We start from the raw sequence: 18,808 nt of genomic DNA, 5'->3' as shown, positions 1-18,808 counted from the left end.
AGTGGATATGACTTCCAGTCAACTGATTTTGTTCAAGTGAAGGCGGGTACTTTTTTTTTTTTTTTTTTTTGCGAAAATTCCTTACTGCTGAAGGCCATTCAATTTTATTTCACAATATATTTCCAACAATTCTCAGAGCAAGCGTCTAATAAAACGTATTCATTTATTTTAATTAAATAACTGACATACAAATTTCTTAATAAATGTTACTGAATAGTTGTTTCGTTTATTTTATTAGATTTGGTTTTTCTTATGTTTGCACTTGATGTGCATGCTGTATTGACATGCCCATTTCCCTTGTTAGTTTATTGCCAATTAAAATAAACTGAGTGTAATGCTGTTCAAAAATTGCAGGCAATAAAAAAACTCTAGGGATTAAAGATGAAAATCAACAAAGTGCTCCAAAATATGAATAAAAGTTATTTTTTTTGTTTAGTTGCCAGTGAAAATTCTGCCAAGCTAGCAAGAACTAGATAAGCTGGATTTCCATTATTTCTCGGACAAAATTGACAGGATCACCAGGTCGTTTAAAGTTTGGAAAATTGAAATAGCATAATGGGCATTATCGGAACCCTGAGCATGGCCCACAAGGTGTACAGTGCGCTCTGGCTAGGGGAGCCGAAGTATACCCCAGGATCCAGGATTCGCGGTCGCCTTCCGAAATGGCATCGCCACCGGCAAGTTCACGCCAAGGTGGCCAGTCCAAATCGGCAGCCGCTCGATTTCTGGGCTCCCAAGGACCCAGCACTCGATTCCGATTGCAACTCCGATTCCGAGTGCGAATGCATTGCCCCCAATAGCGGCAATTTCGATGGCAGGATCAAGAGATCCGGAAGGTGCACCAATGTAGAATCCTTAGCCTCCGTAAAGCAGTCGACAAAGGACCTGCTGCAGCTAGTCAACTGTTGGTGGCCATTGAATATCTGCCACGAAATGCGTCAGCGGCTCCATAAGATTGTAAAACATTCGGCGGAGATAAAGGTGCTCTGGCCATCAAGAACCAATAGTAGTAGAATAAGCAGTTTGTAAGGATATCCAGAATATGCACTGGTTTCCTGTTGGATAAAACTATTTTAGATTGAAAAAAAATAATGTTTATTGTGAAAATAATAAATTCAAAAGAAAAGTATGTAAATTTCTCAAGAATCTTTTTTATTAAATACATTTCTAGAAAAGCATTATATATTTTAATTATTTCAATATATTTCTAATGCCTATTGTTTTCAATATTCCCTATTGACTTTAGTAGTGTCCTCCCCCTTAGATTTTTGCCTTTAAGGCATACTTAGTGAGTCAAACTAATGCAGAAACTTCTTCCCAGTTCAGAGCTCCCTAGTTAGTGCCTTAACTCCTTAAGGAATTTTCCTTCAGGGCATTTTCCACTCTTCCACTCTTCCCCGTTTTTCTTTTTTCCTGCACTGGCGCTTCCCTCGCCGAGTTGAATCACCTTTGAAGGCCTGACTCGGACACTTTCGAGTCTAACCCAATTCTGGGCAACTTTCAAAAGTTGCCAACTCAAGAATTGTTAATTCTCTTTAAGCTGGGACCACGCCTCTTTTCCCGGGTCCCTTTCCCGCCTACATTTTCCGTTTCTCCCCCTAAAATTGCGCAACTCCCTCCGTCAGCGTTTCGTTCAACTTTTACGCAATTAGAGGCGACCACGCCGAAAGACTTGACAGCTCTGCCTGCGGCGGCTTAGACTTGTTGGCTGTATATGTGTGATTAACACCCTTTTTTTGGGTCGAGAATGGGGAAAGCATGGTGAGCTCGACGGGAGCAGTGGTCTTTGTCTTGTGCATCTTTTTGCATGCGTTGCCTTTTCGGTCGGGAGCTTTATTAAAAAAGTTGCCAGCTGTTGCCAGCAGTTGACAAACTCATTGGCGTACTAAATCTACGCTGCTCCGTTTCTAGCAAGAGAAAAAAATAATACAAAGAATACTATAACAAATTCTTAAATCGTTTTTGCTGTTTTTTTTTTTTTAAGGAAAATTAAACAATTTAAACATTTAACTTATGTGCAGCTTTCTGCATGGTCGCACTAAACCTTCCTTTCTTAAGGGGACATGGTCACACTAATCCTTCTTACGAGTACATAGTCACACTGATCATTTTCAAAATGATTCGATATGCCCAAATGAAATCTTTTCCAATAGAAATATAAAAATGAAAATAAAAATTAAGATAAGTTGTTTTCCCACTACCAAATATTTTTCTACGTGTTCCCCCTTGATTTTCCTTGCTCTATGCGATACGTGTTTGTTTGGTTGGCTGGTTTCTGTGGTCCTTGTGATACGTCAAGCGGCTAAAGCCACAGGACCGAGTACGGGTTATGTAGGGAGAACAGGACGGGACAGGATAGGACAGATAGACAGGTCGGGATAGGACAGGCTCTGGAAGCGAGTGGCTTTATTCCTGTCTTGCGGTCGCCCCGCCCCCTATGTTAATTACAAATGCATTGCTCGGTTTGCCTAACGCTCACTCCTCACCACACCTTTTTTCTTCTTGTGTATTTTTGCAGGTTTCACATAGATAAACGCTGTCAGCACCGATGTTCCTGGAAATGCTTGAGCATCGCCTTAATATTCGTATCCGTCGTCCTAACAGCCATGTTGGCATACTTTGCAGGTAAGAACTTCCGGCTAAAAACATCGGACATTGTCATAATGCTAAATTGGTTAATGAAAAATACACAAGCCCACTTACACACACCCATACATGCACACACCCTAGCATACCTGTGCAAATATTCGTTCAGTGTATACATAAGTGCAAACTACAAACAAGCGATAACAAGGCAAATACATCAAAGTGTTTGCATTACATTAGCGTTAAATGGTGTAAACTTACACACACACTGGCAAGCTAAGAAACCCAACACGGGGCGATGGCCTAGGTAAACATATACCTTTATGGGTGTATTATATATATATATATATATAGTTATACACTGGGATAACAATTATCTGGAAAAAAGTTATGTTGCTTTGCAATAAAAAAGCCTCTTTAAATTTATATAATTTATATTGTAATTATTCATTATCCATTTAAACTTTGCATTACCTAGAATTTCTTTGCGTTGTGACATTAGCACCATAGTACCTTGAGACAAGCCATTTTTAAAGAATTGTTAAATTATTCTAATCAAAACAAATTCAATTCCAAGAAGAACAAATTCTTAAACCAAGATCTTCAGTTCACCAATATATTTTCACTGTATATATCCATAAAATATATATATTCCTGGGCTGCCGCAAAATGTTAATTGATAAATATTCCAACTGTGCTGGTCGGGCACCATGTAAAATTGAAAAGCAATTAGAAACCGCATCCCTCGCAACCTTCGATGGCATCAAACAAACCGCCAGATCGATTGACAACCCCAATATGATGATGAGTCGGGAAATCTTTGGGAAGCCTATAAAATGAAATTAAAAGTTGTTTGTTTTGTTGGCTTAATTTGGCGGTCTTACTTCCTGTTAAGCATAACAAACATTCATATTAAAAACAAAAGCTTATAAATATTTTCTTCATGTTTTGGTGTTAGAAATGTACATTTTCAACTAAATTAAATGTACAAAAAGGCTAACACAAAATGATTTCCCCAAATCATACTGTAACGTATAAAGTTTAAAATGGCTTTTAAATAACAGAAAGCCAACGAATGTTATGCTTTTCCTGGTCTGATCTCACCTGAATTGATAACAGATAGTAAAATGGCTTTTTAATGTTTTCCCTACTTGGCATGTTGCACTTGCCAATTCCGAAGGATGCTGCTTTCCCCTGTTTTTTGTTTTTTTGTTTTTAGCACTCTCCCCATTTTCCGGTTTTTCCTGCTGTTTTTTGTTTACAACTTGATAATTAAACACGTTTTGTGCCTTGCCTGGTGTTGTGTGGTGGTGTTGTTGCCTTCCAAATTATATTTACAGGTCAATTTAATTCTTTTTGCCCATTTCTCTTTTCTGCTCTGGCAAACCCATGGCTTTCCGTCCGTCCGTCCGTTACCCCTTTGCCACCCTAAACCTCTGTTGCCCCGCTGTCTGTCTTTCCGCTTTTGTTGCTTCTGTTGTTTTTGTTATTTTGCCCCGGCAAAAACTTTGCACATTAAAATATGTAAATTTTAATTTGAAACAAAAGGGTTGACGGTTGGCGAGAGGGCTGCCTGCCAACCGTTGACGGCTATGGCGACGATGACGACGCCTCACAGCCACCTTAAAAAAAGCCCGTCACTTTTCCCTGACCCCCGTTCTGCCCCCCTGGAATTTTCCTGTGGTGGCCTCTGTGCCCCGGCATTTGATCTAGTGAAACATTGGCACAACTTTTTGGACACTTTTAGCGTCTGTGCGTCGACATCTGGGCTGCCAGGTTCTTCTCACTTTTGGCCCAAAACCACCCACACCCCCTTTCAGATGGTTTTTCCGACTGCCAACTCGTTCTTTTTTTTTGATGATGAATCTTACGTTAAGGCATTCAAATTTATGTGGCTAAAGTTCAGCTTCAACAAAAGCCTTTCGTGTGCTAAAATTTGTTCAGTGCGAGTGAGTGATTTGCCTTGTTTTCCTTTACGTTAACAGGTAAACAAGTTGGCCGAAAATCGAACAATAATTGTTATTCCCAAATCAAAATAGAATTTACATGGATCATTATATAAAAATTGTTTGCCTTGCTTTGTTCTATTTCATGCTTTATGTTTTTAAAAGTAATTAAAAATGTATTTTGAATGCAACTTCAATTTTTAAAAGCAGAACAATTTTTTTTAAGCAGAATTTAACCATACATATGTATTTCAATTTCTTTATGAAACTATTGTTTAATTTAAAATAAGGTTTTCATGTTTTTTTACATGATAGAGTTGAAGTAAATTCAAAATCTTTTTGGTCATTTTAGAGTGAACATATTAAAGCGGAATATTTTTGTGCTACAGCACAAATAGCTTTATCAACACAATACCCATGACTTTTCCCCGGATGCTTTTGTTTTTGAGCCATCCATTCCGAATTCGAGCCACTCATTTCTCCGTCTGCTTTCCCTCTCCTTTACGCACTTTCTCCTTGAGTCTCCTTCTATTTTCTCACTTTCTCCCTGCGTTTAATTTATTATCTACGCAGAAGAAGCAGCAGCAGCTGCTCGAGAGACGGCGGCACTGATTTACAGTTGGCTAAAAGCTGCGGCTTGTTTGGTGGGTGGCTTGGGTGGTTTGGGTGGGTTTTCTGGGGGCTTTTTGGGTGGCAAGGTTGTTGCTGTATTTGTTGTTGATGGGGCTGCGGTGTCACAGCATTGCAAGTGAACGAAAACAAATTTACAACAAACCACGGGGAAAATATATGTGATGCCACTTGGCACATGGCTCCCCCCCTTTCAGTTTCCCATTTTTGCCACGCCCCCTGAGCATCCCCCCGCCTTTTGGCACAAAATGAATTTAAGTTGAAAAGTTGTGAACATTTTGTGGATGGGGGGGTGGGGTGGCATTTTTGGGTGCTGCGTGTGGATTTCACTGATTTAATTGTTGGCAGCCAGCAGCAGCAGCACATGCTTGAAATTTATCTTTTAAAAATAATGTATTAATTTTTGTGGCACCCCTCGACCACCCTCTCTTCCACTTAACCGCCATAAACTCATTTGTGTAAAAAGCTTTTTGTTCAGTGTGCGTAAGTGAGTGAGTGTGGGTGCGTGTGTGTGTGTGTGTGGCAAATGAATTTACGCTTTTCCTCTGTCTTTTCACGCTCACTGTGTGCTTGGGGGTCGTTTTATGGTTAAATAGTTTTAGAAGCTGTGGTGTTTTAGGATACAGACTCGGTAACAGGTGAACCAGAAATTAATTTACCTCATTTTTATATAGTAAATATTTCGGTAGTAGTCAAACTTTTCCCTCGCCCTGTGTTTGCTTGGTAATTCTCTATTAATTAAGGGTTTCGCGGGTGGGGAACGCCAGCTGCTTTGGGTATTTAAAAATATATACATATATACGCCCAGGAAACTGTATGCTCATATACAAATATGTGAGGCCCATTGTCAGTTAATTAACAGGCAGACAGCTTGCGTTTGTTTGTTTGCCTTGTCAGCCTCACGAGTTGTTCTCTTTAATTTGATTTACATACTGTCTTCTGCCGCAGCCCCCTTCCCGTTATGCCACGCCCCCTTATGCCCCTAACCCCAAAAGCAAACAATCGCCCAAATGATGATGGGAGACTTCAGGCTTCGAGCAAATTAACACAAAGAGCTGCGAAAATAAAATGAATATTTTCTGTTGCCTACTTATGAGGGCTGCGGTGGTGGTGGTGGAAAATTGGCCAAGGAAATCTGTTTGTTGTGGCTTGAGTGTGGGTAACTTGTCGTAGGGTATATAGAATTAAAAAATCTATAATGCAAGTCTTTAAAGTTGATCAAAACAATTTTTATTAAAATATTAAATAAGATATTTGTTTTATTTCTTCAGAAAGTACTTTTACCTTTAGTTACTTTTTGCGAAGTATGTACAAAAAATGGGTCCCGCACCATGTCAATATCCTTAAAAGATAGCCATTTTTGGCTGTTTCCCAGACCTGTTAGCAACGTGCTGTGAAAAGTGATGTTGGCTGACAGCTTAAAGTGCACATTTGCACATTGGCGTATAATGCATATAGCGATCTCCATGCAGCTGTCATTTCTGTCCCGATAATCGACCGCAATGTCAACAGAGTGCGAGCGAGAAGGAGAAGCGAGAGGGAAAGAGAGGGAAGAGGCGGTGAAAGTGAGAGGGCAAAAGCAACCGCAGCAGCAGCAGGAAAAACAGCTACAGCAGCCACACATAAAGTTGCATAAATGTTTGCCCAGCGATTTACAAATGTGCCACTTTCTATCACAACAAAAGCAGCAGCAGTATCAGAGCAGGACGGCTAAGGGCGGTGCGAAAGAGATAGTACGAGGGCAGGGGGCAAAGAGACGGAAGGACAGACAGTCAGACAAACGGACAGACAGCAGTTAATATGCTTGACTGGCAGCTGGCCCTTTCAGGATGCGCATTGCAGTAGTTATCGGAAATAGGTTAATCGATTTTTAAGCGGATAACTATCGGAAACTCATTCGATATGCACTGTTTCACAGCCAGATGGAGGCCGGCCACGCCCCCTTTTCCGACGCACTGACCCGCCCGTAAAGATTACACGGACAGAAAAATTACATGTTGATGACAAGGAATTTAATTTGAATACAACCAAACGCATTTTCCATTATTTTTTATTACAATCATAACTAGATTAATTAATATGCACCACATACAAACATTAATTTAAAACGAAATGAGGCTTAGTTGTTTGTTTTCAAACCTTTTAAATAGTATTTATTTCTATTATTTGATAAGTAATTTTGGCAAAGCCAACTCCAAACTTGGTTTCACAGACACAAGCATTTATTTCGCGCTGTGTTTTTGGCCGTGCCAACTGGCCAAGTGCGTTCGTGCATTCATCTGTGTTGAAACTTCAGTGGCCCCCCTTTGAAAAGGCCCCCCTCATTGTCTACGTCACTGCAACACCAGCTGTGTGGTTACATGCCTTACTGCCCTGCTGCTTTTGTTGCTGGCACTGCTTTTGCTTTTGGTTTTGCTCTTGGTGTAGCTGCTGCAATGACCCCATGGGGCTTATTCCGTACTGTTTTCCTCTGCTATCCCGCTCTACATTCGCTACCCGTAAGCCTCGGCCCCTGGAAAACCCCCAAAACACCCCCAAAAAACACCATCGAAACCCCCTGGAATATCCACTAACTGACCCCCTTAACATCTTATCGGCGTTGTCATTTACAGCAGCTGGCCTTGTAGTTTATGCGATTTTATTTTCATTTCACTTTGCGTTGCGGTTTGCTGGAAATTTAATTTGTAACTGCCTTTGGCTCTGATGCGGTTTTGCCATCCACGCCCCCATTTTCCGAACCGCCTGTCAATCGAAACAGGAAACTCGAATCTCGAAACTCGAAACTCGAAACTCAAAGCACAGTGGGCAAGGTCTGGCGCCCGCCCCTCAAAATGCATCGCAATACATATTTCCGTGGAATATGCAGCCGTGTTCTTGGCAAACCGTAAGCCGATTATGGCAACTGTTACGATTGGCCACTAGGATGTCGACTTAGCCGCTCAAAAGGTAGGTAGCTAACCAACCAGTCGAGTGCACACTAATTACCGAGATGCAGTTAAGTAGCCAAGGGTTAATTACGGCGAGTTTCGAACTATCGGAGATTTTGGGGGCTTTAAAAAACGTATTCAATTGAATGAATTAAAAGGCAGGTAAACGTACGAAAGTTTTAAAATATTTTATAAAGGTGTTTAAAAGTATGCTATGAAAAATATAAACGGTAATTTTCGTGATGAATCAATTTCGAACTAAAAATATATGGTGCATTGCATATTTTTCATCAATTTTTAAATTATTTCACAACACTAGTGATTTCTGTACATCCCCCAAGGAAAAAAAAAGAAATTCTTGAAAAATGAGCCTTCAAAAAAATACTTTTTAAACGAAAATTCCATCACAAAGATATTTTATATAAAGTGGCCAAATAATCCCAATGTTTAATCAATAAAAATGGTTATAAACTAATATCCTAAAAGCAAAACAACAAACTTTTGCACATTTTATACGTATATTCACTTTCTGCGAGTATCAACTCTCATGACTTTCTCAGTAATTGAATTTTGGCTTGGCTATTTTTCAATTTCGCCAAAGACAAATTCAGCCCCCCTCTTCAACCGCAATGTGTCCTGTCAAATGCACAACAACAAACGAAGACTACATCGTTCAATCAATGGGGGCTTCACTGTACCGAGCTGCCAATTAGTGAATGGAATTGTTCATTTTTCTGCGGTTTCCTTTTGCGCCTAACGAATTATGCAAAGCACTCGGAAATTGTCCTGCTCGCATTTCGTGTTTCCTTTTTCAGGGCTGGGGGAAAAACATGAGAAAAACATGGGCAAAACAGGGGCGTGGCAGCAGTGGGAGGGCGGCTGGCCAATCATCCGGAAATGCGAACGTCACGCACAACCGCAACAAAGAAAGTCAATTAGCAGAGGAAAACTCCGAAGAATGTTGGTGAAGAAAAACAAGCTGGTTTCAATTAATGCGTAGGCCGCAAACAAATTTCCTAAAATCGCTCATTGAAAAGCGGCATAAAAACATATCGAAAGACGACATTTCAATTTAAATTACACAAAGCACACACACACACGCCCGCAAAAGGACATTTGTCACATTCAGCTGTAATGGCCGCAGGGCGTGCTCCTTTCTCCTTTCTGCTTTCTCCATTCGCCTTTGCTCCGAAAGGTGTGCGCATGTCGTTTAAATAAATTATTTTCCTCAAGGAAGTGCAATTAAGAAAATGTTTCATAAATTTCCCAGCCGTTGTAACTTTTGCCTGACCCTGACACTGGACGGCTTGGACATGGACATGGTTTTTCGGCGTTAGTTTTTGGTCGGTCCTAGTTTTCCAGCCCGGCAGGAGCAATTAGGCAAAAGTCCAAGTAGTCTCCTGGCCAAAAGCCTGACGATGTGTCTCATTAGGCGAGGACGAGGACGAGGATGAGGACGAGAATGAGAACGAGAATTTTTTAATTCATGGCCCAGGATTCGAAAGTGGAGAGGAGAGCCTCTAAAGTTATTGCCCACTTCCCGGGCGAAGGGCGGAAATAATTAATCGAACACATCCGTTGCACACCTTTTGAGCCAGCAACTGGAGCAGAACTTGAGTGGGTCTAAAAATAAAGCCAAAGGAGTGGCCCAACATCTAAACACCCTTCTAAATGGGGAAAAATCGAGGAAAATCGAGGGGCTGGGCATGTGTCACACTAATGATGTGCAGTGAACATGTAGGTGTATTGGGAAAACAAATGTTATATTATTTCAAATATGATTTGATAAATCAATCAATTTATTTTTATATTTATTTAATAGCTAAATATCAATTAGGCTATCAAGTGTACATTTTTAATTTTTGTTGTTAATTATTCGAAATAAGTTTTGCGGATGTGAAGTTTAAGGATTTTACCAGTCATTAATTTGATTTAATAATTTGGTATTCTAAAATCGAAATATATGTTTACCTTTTAAATTAGTTAAGGCAATTATAATATTAAGTAGATATTTATTTTTTTTCCATGTGCATTCGTAGAAAACTAGCTTATAGAGCTTCGACTTGCGGAATAAAAACTAACTAAATAACCATTAGCGAGAATAAAACGTGGGGGTGGTAATGGATGGATGTCGGGGCTTCTTGGGCATGGGGCAACAAATTGTAATCAAATTTAATTGGTGCCCGAAAAACAACGGAGCGAAAAGGAAACCCGATTCGAATCGAATCGAGTGGAAGGAAACCCAACCCAGGACAAAAAAAAATTTCCACCAGCTAGGGTCCTGGATTGTTTACTAATGGGATGGCAGAGGGTGACAGGACACTTGAACGAAAAGCTTGTTAACTTAATAGAACCAACCGGGCCGACTATGCTCTTAATTTATTAATGACACTAGCCCCATTTATATTTGTTCCCCTTTCGTTGGACTCAGTTGCCCAGTTTTTCCTCATTATTTCCCCTGCAGTGTATTAGTTTACATGTCAACGAAATGTTTTGTGTCCTGTCAAGTGTCCGCAATTGGAATTGGAATTGGAATTGGACTAACAATGGGAACAAGCAACGTAATTCACGTCAAACTGACAACAGCACTTGTACCATTTTTCATATCTTCATGATCCACACATTCTCGTGCTTCTGTATTTATTTGTGGTCGTTCGCACTGTACACACTCTATATATAGCATCCAAATACGACGCCCCATTAACATAATTTGGATCGATATGAATGGGGAAGGTTAATTGCTTGCATTGGTTTTCGGGTCCTTGGAATGCTGGCTCAAAGTGAGTTGATTTGCGCCTTGGGAAAATGGTGATTGGTGGAATGTCGGTGCTGTACACATTATATATCTTAAGAGCAGAACAAAATAGAGGATCCTTAGTTATTGAATTCTTTAATAAATATATTAAACCAATATTATTTTGAATGCCAATTATTTAATAGTTGAATATTTTAAAGGTGGTAATGATTTTTCTTTATGTTTTAGTTCCTTTAATTCCTTTACTCTTCGAGTGTAGGCTGTTTTGTAATTATGCATTATGCGGTTTTGTATTTAAAATAGCTAAAACTTTTGAGTTTATGAATATATATTTCCTTAAATTATTATTATTTATTACATGTGAGATTGTTGAGAGAAAGAAACCGGTTGATATTGTTTTACATTGTGAAACTCTTAAATGTATTAAAATATTAATTTTAAAATAAGCTGTGAAGCATTTATGACTTCCGTCTGCAATGGAGAGTTCTCATCCCGCACTTGTTTAACTCTTTGTGGCCCGAGTCCTGAGCTCCAACGAGTCCTTCAATCATTTGCCTGCCTTCTTTGCTCGATGTCCTGGTGGCCAGGACCTGCTGGCGCCGCATTCCCACTGCCAATGGCCATAAATCGCCATCCATAGTTATCGATAAACGATAGCCAGAAGCTCAGCCACCCCCGCCCACTCTCTTTTTGCCGCTTTCCAAAAGCAAAATGCAAACGTGTTAACAACGGCCACTTTGTGTCCATGTGTGTGCGTGTGTAAGCATGGTGGTGGGGTCAAGGGGTCTTGTGGGGGCTGGGGGTAGTTTTTGATTTATTCTCGTGTGCATATTAATATGGCGTTAAAATATGATGCCAAAATTTATGTGTGAAAAACAGGGCGGTGCAGCAGCTGAAGCCACCAACTACAGCACCACAGAAGACATTATTGCGATTCTCTTGGCCAGAATGGCAGCATGAGGACCAGATTTATGGCCAGCACTGTGAGCATATCGCCATACCGCTCCTCCACTCTCGTCCTGCGTATATCCCTCTCTGTCTGTCGATTTATGGGCGCACATTTGGCCAAGCTGAATCGAAAATCCAGCCAAGAGGCAAAGCTGAAACAGAAGACGAACGGCCAGGATATAGTTTGGGTATTCCAAACAGGCGATGACCCCTAATCGGGGCTTTAATTGCACATTCTGTCGGCAGATACGACGGCTAACGAAAAAATCTCAGAATTAAGTTTGATAAATAAATTACAAAATTTCAAGTAGAATATGTGCTGTCATGGCTATAATATCAGATATTTTAATATAGAGCTAAAACATTCTTAAAAGGAAGCTATTTGGGAGACTTAAGAAATAAATAATTAATGAATTTCTTTTAATTAATTGAAGTGGATATTGGGGTATTGAGATTAAGGTAATTTGGGAGAATTAAGATAAAAAAAATTAATGAAATTCTTTTAATTAATTAAAATGGATATAATTCCACAATCTTTTAGCCTTAAGGAATCTTTATATCTTTAAAACTGTATACATATTAAATGATACAATACAAATCACATGTTTATTATTATTTTTTATAGAGCGACATTTTTTCAATCAAAAACAAAATTAAAATAAAATAAACAATTCAATTCCCCTTTGCTTACTAAGATATTTTCTCTGCCCACTTGCAGCAGTCAGCTCGATGAAGCCGAACATGGACAGCACCAACTGCATCCTAGTCCAGGACGTCAAGTCGCAGCCGCATGATCTGCGGGGCGGATTGGGCGGCAAGGCGAACGAGAAGGGCGTGGCCACGGCCTTTCCCACGGAGGAATCGATCCAGACCAGCACCTCGGACCACGGCCCGAACGGAGTCCATGGCCTGCTGAATCCTGCGGCGGGTGGAGCGAACGGAGCCAGTAATTTGGGCATCCAGCAGCAGCTGCTCCTGCAGCAACAACAGCCGCACTCGATCAACCAACCGCTCACGCCGCTAGATGCCACCAATACGCAGCTGCAGGATCACCACCAGTTGACCTACGGCGGGGCCATGGTCGGTGGTGGACCGAACGGCGGTCTGAACGGCGGACTGGGCGGTCAGTTGATGCAACAGCCGGGCGGACTGTCCAATGGCCACCACCATCAGGCGCTGCAGCCCCAACTCGGCGGTGTGGTGGAGCTGAAGGAGTTCAATGAGGCCTACCATGCCACCATACCCGCCTATCAGTTCTGGACCCTGGAATTCCGCAACAAGCATCCCGCATTCATCAGATTCAATTTCACTCTGCCCTGGGGCGCCCACTTTGCGGTCTATTCGCGTCGCAATGTGGCGCCATCGGTGACGCAGCACGATTTCGTGGAGTTCATCAAGGGCGGTCGGCTGGACAGTCATCTGAGACATCGCCGCAGCTCCAATGGCACATCATCCCCACACTCTTCGATAGCCGGCCAGGATGTGGAGCTGTATGGGCAGGAGCGGGAGCGGGAGCAACAGAGTGCGGAATCGGCCCAGGATCAGAATTCGGAACAGGACGACAGCCGGAGCTTCGACTCGAGTGAGTCGTACGATGTGGAAACGCCCCTGGACACGGCCAAGCAACACCTGCAGCGGATTGGAAAGCCCCAGAGCCACTGGCTCAACAAACGATCCGCCGGCGATGGTCTGCCCGCTCTGGACGTGGATGCCATGACGGTGAATGTGTCGCTGCTGCAGTATCTGGACACCGGGCTATGGTTCATATCGGTCTACAACGACGAACTGGTGGCCCACTCCGTTTCCCTGCTCGCCGAGGAAGCCGAGGGCGTCAGCACCACCTGTCCAAACGATTGCTCCGGCAGGGGAAGCTGCTATCTGGGCAAGTGCGACTGCATCGATGGCTATCAGGGCGTGGATTGCTCCAAAAGTAAGTGGGCAGTAGTGGGTTACATTCAAATTCACACAAAAAGGTGCCCAAAATAAATAATGAATTGTAGACACCATATTAGTTTATGCTACTAAGAGTTTGCTTTATTTTTGTCATTTTATTTTCATTTTTGAACAGGGAGTTAACTTTATTTGGCATTTATATATTTTAAAGTAATTTTTAATTAATGCTTTATTAAAGAAGTCAGAAATAGCAATCGATAAATGCTTAAAAAGTGTTGTTTATTTTTTTGCAAATATTATATTTGACTATTTTCGGAATTGATTTTACTATCCAACAATTTTTATTATAATTTAAACCATAATAAGCTCAAATTTCTTGTTTTCTAAATTAGTTCAAATATTTTTATACCAAATCAGGCAATTTAATATGCATTAAGAGTATGATACTATATTTTTTTTTAATAAGGATTGGATTGGATTCAATATTTTCATTTTTTTATTAGTGTAGTGTGCACTTCCGAAGTGAGTGGCTCAGATTATAAGTTTGCCATTTGCCATAGACTTTAAATCATTAGAATATTAAATTGTATAATGTGGAAGAAGTACTTTCCAATTATCTGTCAGATTCAGGTCCCCCCAAGATCCTTGACCCACTGTGCGGTCGCCGGGCATTTGAATTTATTTCTCGCTGCTGTCCTTCCTTTCTGACAACCTTCTCCTTTCTCCAACTCTCCACAGGCGTCTGTCCGGTGCTGTGCTCGGCACACGGCCACTACGGCGGAGGCGTCTGCCACTGCGAAGAGGGCTGGAAGGGGGCCGAGTGCGACATTCCGGTGGGCGAGTGCGAGGTGCCCAACTGCTCCAGCCACGGACGCTGCATCGAGGGCGAGTGCCACTGCGAGCGCGGCTGGAAAGGACCCTACTGCGATCAACGTAAGTGTCAAGGACTCGACTCTACTCGTCTCGACTCTTCCCTGTGCACTGAAAAAAAAAAATTAAATAACCATGATAACCCCAAAAATATCTCGGGAATATTAGTACTAATTATAAAAAAAATACCCATTTAGTAATTTAAAATTTTATACGTAGGTAGAAAATATACCAACCCAATTAGGCTTATGGTTCAATAGTCAAAGTTACACATTTATTGTGCAGCATAGCACCCACTGACAGGCACTAAGTAAAAAAGTATCCAAAGCTCTCTTCGAAAAATACTTTTTAAAATAGACTTTTTAGGCTACAAAAGAATGAGAAACTTTAAGAACTTTAAAAAATTGATATTCAAACATATTTATCATCAAAAAGGGAGTCTGCGTACCTGTCTTCGAAAAATATTTTTCGCAAATGTTGATCTTAAAGATGGGCTTAAAAACCTTTAAACTAAGTAATAATCTTTAGATTAGAAGATCATATGTTTTTGATCAATTATCTAAACCTAAGAAAACTTTAAAACTAATGAAGGACTCATTTTTTTTCTTGGCGTATGTGTGAGCTTTTTGCTGACTTGGCATAAAAATGCTAAAATTATTTATTTGCCTTGTTTGCAATTTGGAGGCAGCCTCGGTTCCGTTCCATGTTGACACTGCCCGATAAGGCCAGTGGACAAGGACAAGTAGGCGGTGGGAGGTGGATGGCTGGAGGTTGGTACAGAGAGACAACGACCCAGCCAAGTGGATGCCAAAATATTTCAGTTATTATGCCGACACCTACTCCTCTTCCTCCGTCTGCACTTCTTTTAGCCAAAAATACTCTGGCCTCGCTTTTTGTGTGTGGGCCGGGCCCTTAAATTGACAAAGCGAAAGGCAAAGAAATGCCAACAATTTTTCCGTCTCTGTCGCAAGGTTTTTTGTTGTTGTTGTAGTTTTCGCCCCTCTTGTCGCGACTCAGATAACTTTGAATTAGCCTTAAAGCAGCTAACGAAAATTAAGGCGAATTTTCAAGAGAAAGCTTTAATAAATCGAAAAAAAAATACACAAAAACTATTAGTTTTTGAGTTGATATCGTCTGTTAAAAGTTTGTGTGGGAAAGGTAAATTTTAGTGATTGGATATTTACAAATTTTTTTTGTAGGAAAAAATTCCTTACAGGGTGCTTTAAAAAGTTTCAATATACTTACAACATTTTACACTTTTTCATTACAAAGTTTAAGGAACTTTTAACTGGAGCATTGAAGATAAGACAAATCCCCAGTTTGTTATACAACTCATAAGAATGTTTTTAATTCTTAAATTAAATGTAAATTCGATGAAAAACAGTATGCCCCCGTGTAAAATGGCTTAAAAAACAACCGTATAAAATATACAACAAGCAACAACACTTGGAATGTAAGTCCCTGCTGTTTTTCGCATTTGTATGAGTTCAATGTGTGTATCGGACCCTTGGCGTACGAAAACAAACAGGGACAAACAACAAACAGAATCCAAAAACAGAAACAGGACAAAAAAAAATAGAAAACAGGAACCAAGACACAGGGAAAACGAAAAAACGTTGAGCAAACATAAAACGTATAAAATCGAATTTATATGTCGAGAGCATATTCCTCATACACATGCAGGCAACACGAAAAGTAAAATATCAGCGGACCACAGGAAAAGTGGACGGGGCGGAAAAGCATGGGCAAAAGCCAACACACAAAAAAACAAAGAAGAAAAATAAAATAAAATAAACAGAAACAAAACAAAGCGGGCCAAAGAAAAATTGCAACAACTGCGCAAAATTACCAACTTGAACTAAACTGGAATTTCATTTTAATGACCACTTTTGTACGTGTCTAACATACTAATCATGTCATGTGTGCAAAAGAGGGAGCGAGAGGGAGGCACCTAGGGGGAAAGAGAGGGGGAGCTTTTTGTTTAGCCACGACTGTCACGATTTCACTGCCCCACCAAATATATATATTTTCCTCTTTTCCTGCCCCTAAACTCTTTTTCCCCCCCAAAAAAAAAAAAATACAGTAAAAACTCTGTAGAAAATTATCGTGTTTCGCTGTTAAATAATATATAATGAAAGTTTACAAAGTCGATTTTATTTCGACACAAATATATTTTTTCTGTGGCTCTTAAACGAAAAACGGATGCTTTTAAAAATTGGTACATTGATACATTTTAAAGAAAAACGTTGAGTAGTTTCCTTTAAACAAATTCAACGTACTTTTAAAATCTACCAAAAACGGTATAATGTAATAATACTATTACAAGCTATAAATAAATAATAATTAAATGTAAACTTATTTATGTCAGTTGAACAAAATCATTTTTAGTCTCTTCTTCTTTAAAACTAAATAGAAAATTGCTTTCCCATTTTGTAAAAGCGAATGGCAGGCACAAACAAATTAGAATACACAGCGGGATGCAAGCTGAAATTCGAAGGAGTGATACCTCCACCTTAAGCATTTTTCACTGTACCCATGCCAGCCATGTGTTTTGTGTGTTGACTAACAATCGTTTTGTATTCTTTTACCCCAACCGCCAAACGCTGACCTCTGACCCACCACCATCACCACCACCCACACCCACTGATGCTGATGAACCATGACCATGATGATGATGATGATGATGTTTATAACGATGGATATGAAGACGACTGCCTGGATCCCTTGTGCTCCGGACACGGCACCTGTGTCGCCGGACAATGCTACTGCAAGGCCGGATGGCAGGGCGAGGATTGCGGCACGATCGACCAGCAGGTGTACCAATGCCTACCCGGATGCTCCGAGCATGGCACCTACGACCTGGAAACAGGTCAATGTGTGTGCGAGCGCCACTGGACGGGACCCGATTGCTCTCAAGGTGAGTTGTTATGCCCCCGCCAAACCAAGTCCTTAACAAACCCCATTAACTGCCTTAAAATGTGTGTTTGTGTTTGCCCTGAAATCATATAGAAATAAAGATTGGATTGGGCTCCAAATTCTATGAAAAACGCATCGAAAAAAGAAATTGCCTTTAAGAAACCACAACAAAAAGATGCAAATTACACAAGGTTAAAGCACTATTTATTAGATTACTAATTTAGTTTATTGTTCTTTTCGTTATCTTAAAAATGTATAATATATGTAGTTTTCTTAAATAATACCTTGGCAGCGATTTTGTGAGCCCAAATACAAAACCAAACAAATGATGTGTTCCTAAAATAATTTTATTTATTTTACATAAACTATTTATTGTTTATAGTAAACCTTGATTAAGTTTCCTATTTACCATTAAACCTTTTAGTATTATGTGGCTAAAACATGTTTAATTTAACCAATTTTTCAAGTGTTGCTCCTAACACTATGCAAACCCTCGTCTAACTTGCACATGTCATTCAAACTAAGATGGTAGCTGCGTTCCAAATAAGCCCATTGCCTTCAACTCCAACCCCAAACACTGTATTTTATGCAGTAGCCATAAAGTACCCATAGGAAAATCAGGTACACAGCCGGGAATCACTCACGACAAGATCTGTCTGATATATATATATATATATATAGTATGGTCCGCCCACCGATTCCACTCCGTCGGAATATGATGATGTTTTATGGCCACAACTAAACCCGAAATTAGAATGGAATGCTGAGCCATAAAGCCGGGACTTCCAATTAGGCCCACGGCCCATGAGTTCATAATCATCCGGAATCAGCAGTGGAATCGGTGGAAATTCAGGTACAGAGACAGGGACAGGGGCAATGGCAGTGGCAGGAGCTCAATAAAACAAGCAGCTTACGATGCCACCGAAGACCAAAGGACACGTACTCCTAATTTGCTTAACTTTTTAGCACCAGAAGGAGGAAAATGAGTGGATTGGGCTGCAGAGGGGTGCATACTATAGTATATATATATATATATATATATATATATATATAGGTGGACCCGGACCGCCACGTTGACGACTCCTCCTGGCGTAATGAAGCAAAGTCTCATAAAAATTCATTATTTATTTAATACGCAGGTTGTGGCACTGCTCTCTCTCTCTCTCTATCTCTGTCTCTCTTTTAGCTTCCACAAAAGCAAATAAAATAAATTTACGCCTGCTAACAAAAGTCATGGGGCCGTGAAGCAACCCCAAAAAAGTGAGATTATGAACTAAACCATAAATTAAAGCTGGGGGCAGAGTGCGAATACAAAAGATTTCCCTAAACCAATCCAA

General features: G+C 40.4%; 1 protein-coding gene across 1 annotated transcript in view; it reads left to right on the top strand.

Annotated features, from left to right (window-relative positions):
- LOC128265097 (teneurin-a) overlaps positions 1-18,808 on the top strand; it is a 246,366-nt gene that overhangs the window by 182,978 nt on the left and 44,580 nt on the right. Inside the window, 4 exon segments of the mRNA XM_053000913.1 lie at positions 2,519-2,625; positions 12,511-13,722; positions 14,424-14,618; positions 17,263-17,472. Coding sequence (XP_052856873.1) covers positions 2,519-2,625; positions 12,511-13,722; positions 14,424-14,618; positions 17,263-17,472 — 1,724 coding nt within the window.

Source organism: Drosophila gunungcola, unplaced genomic scaffold (genome assembly GCF_025200985.1).
Source record: "Drosophila gunungcola strain Sukarami unplaced genomic scaffold, Dgunungcola_SK_2 000093F, whole genome shotgun sequence".
Taxonomy (NCBI): domain Eukaryota; kingdom Metazoa; phylum Arthropoda; class Insecta; order Diptera; family Drosophilidae; genus Drosophila; species Drosophila gunungcola.
Note: the sequence above shows the minus strand (reverse complement) of the source record. Positions and strands in the feature narration are given on the sequence as shown.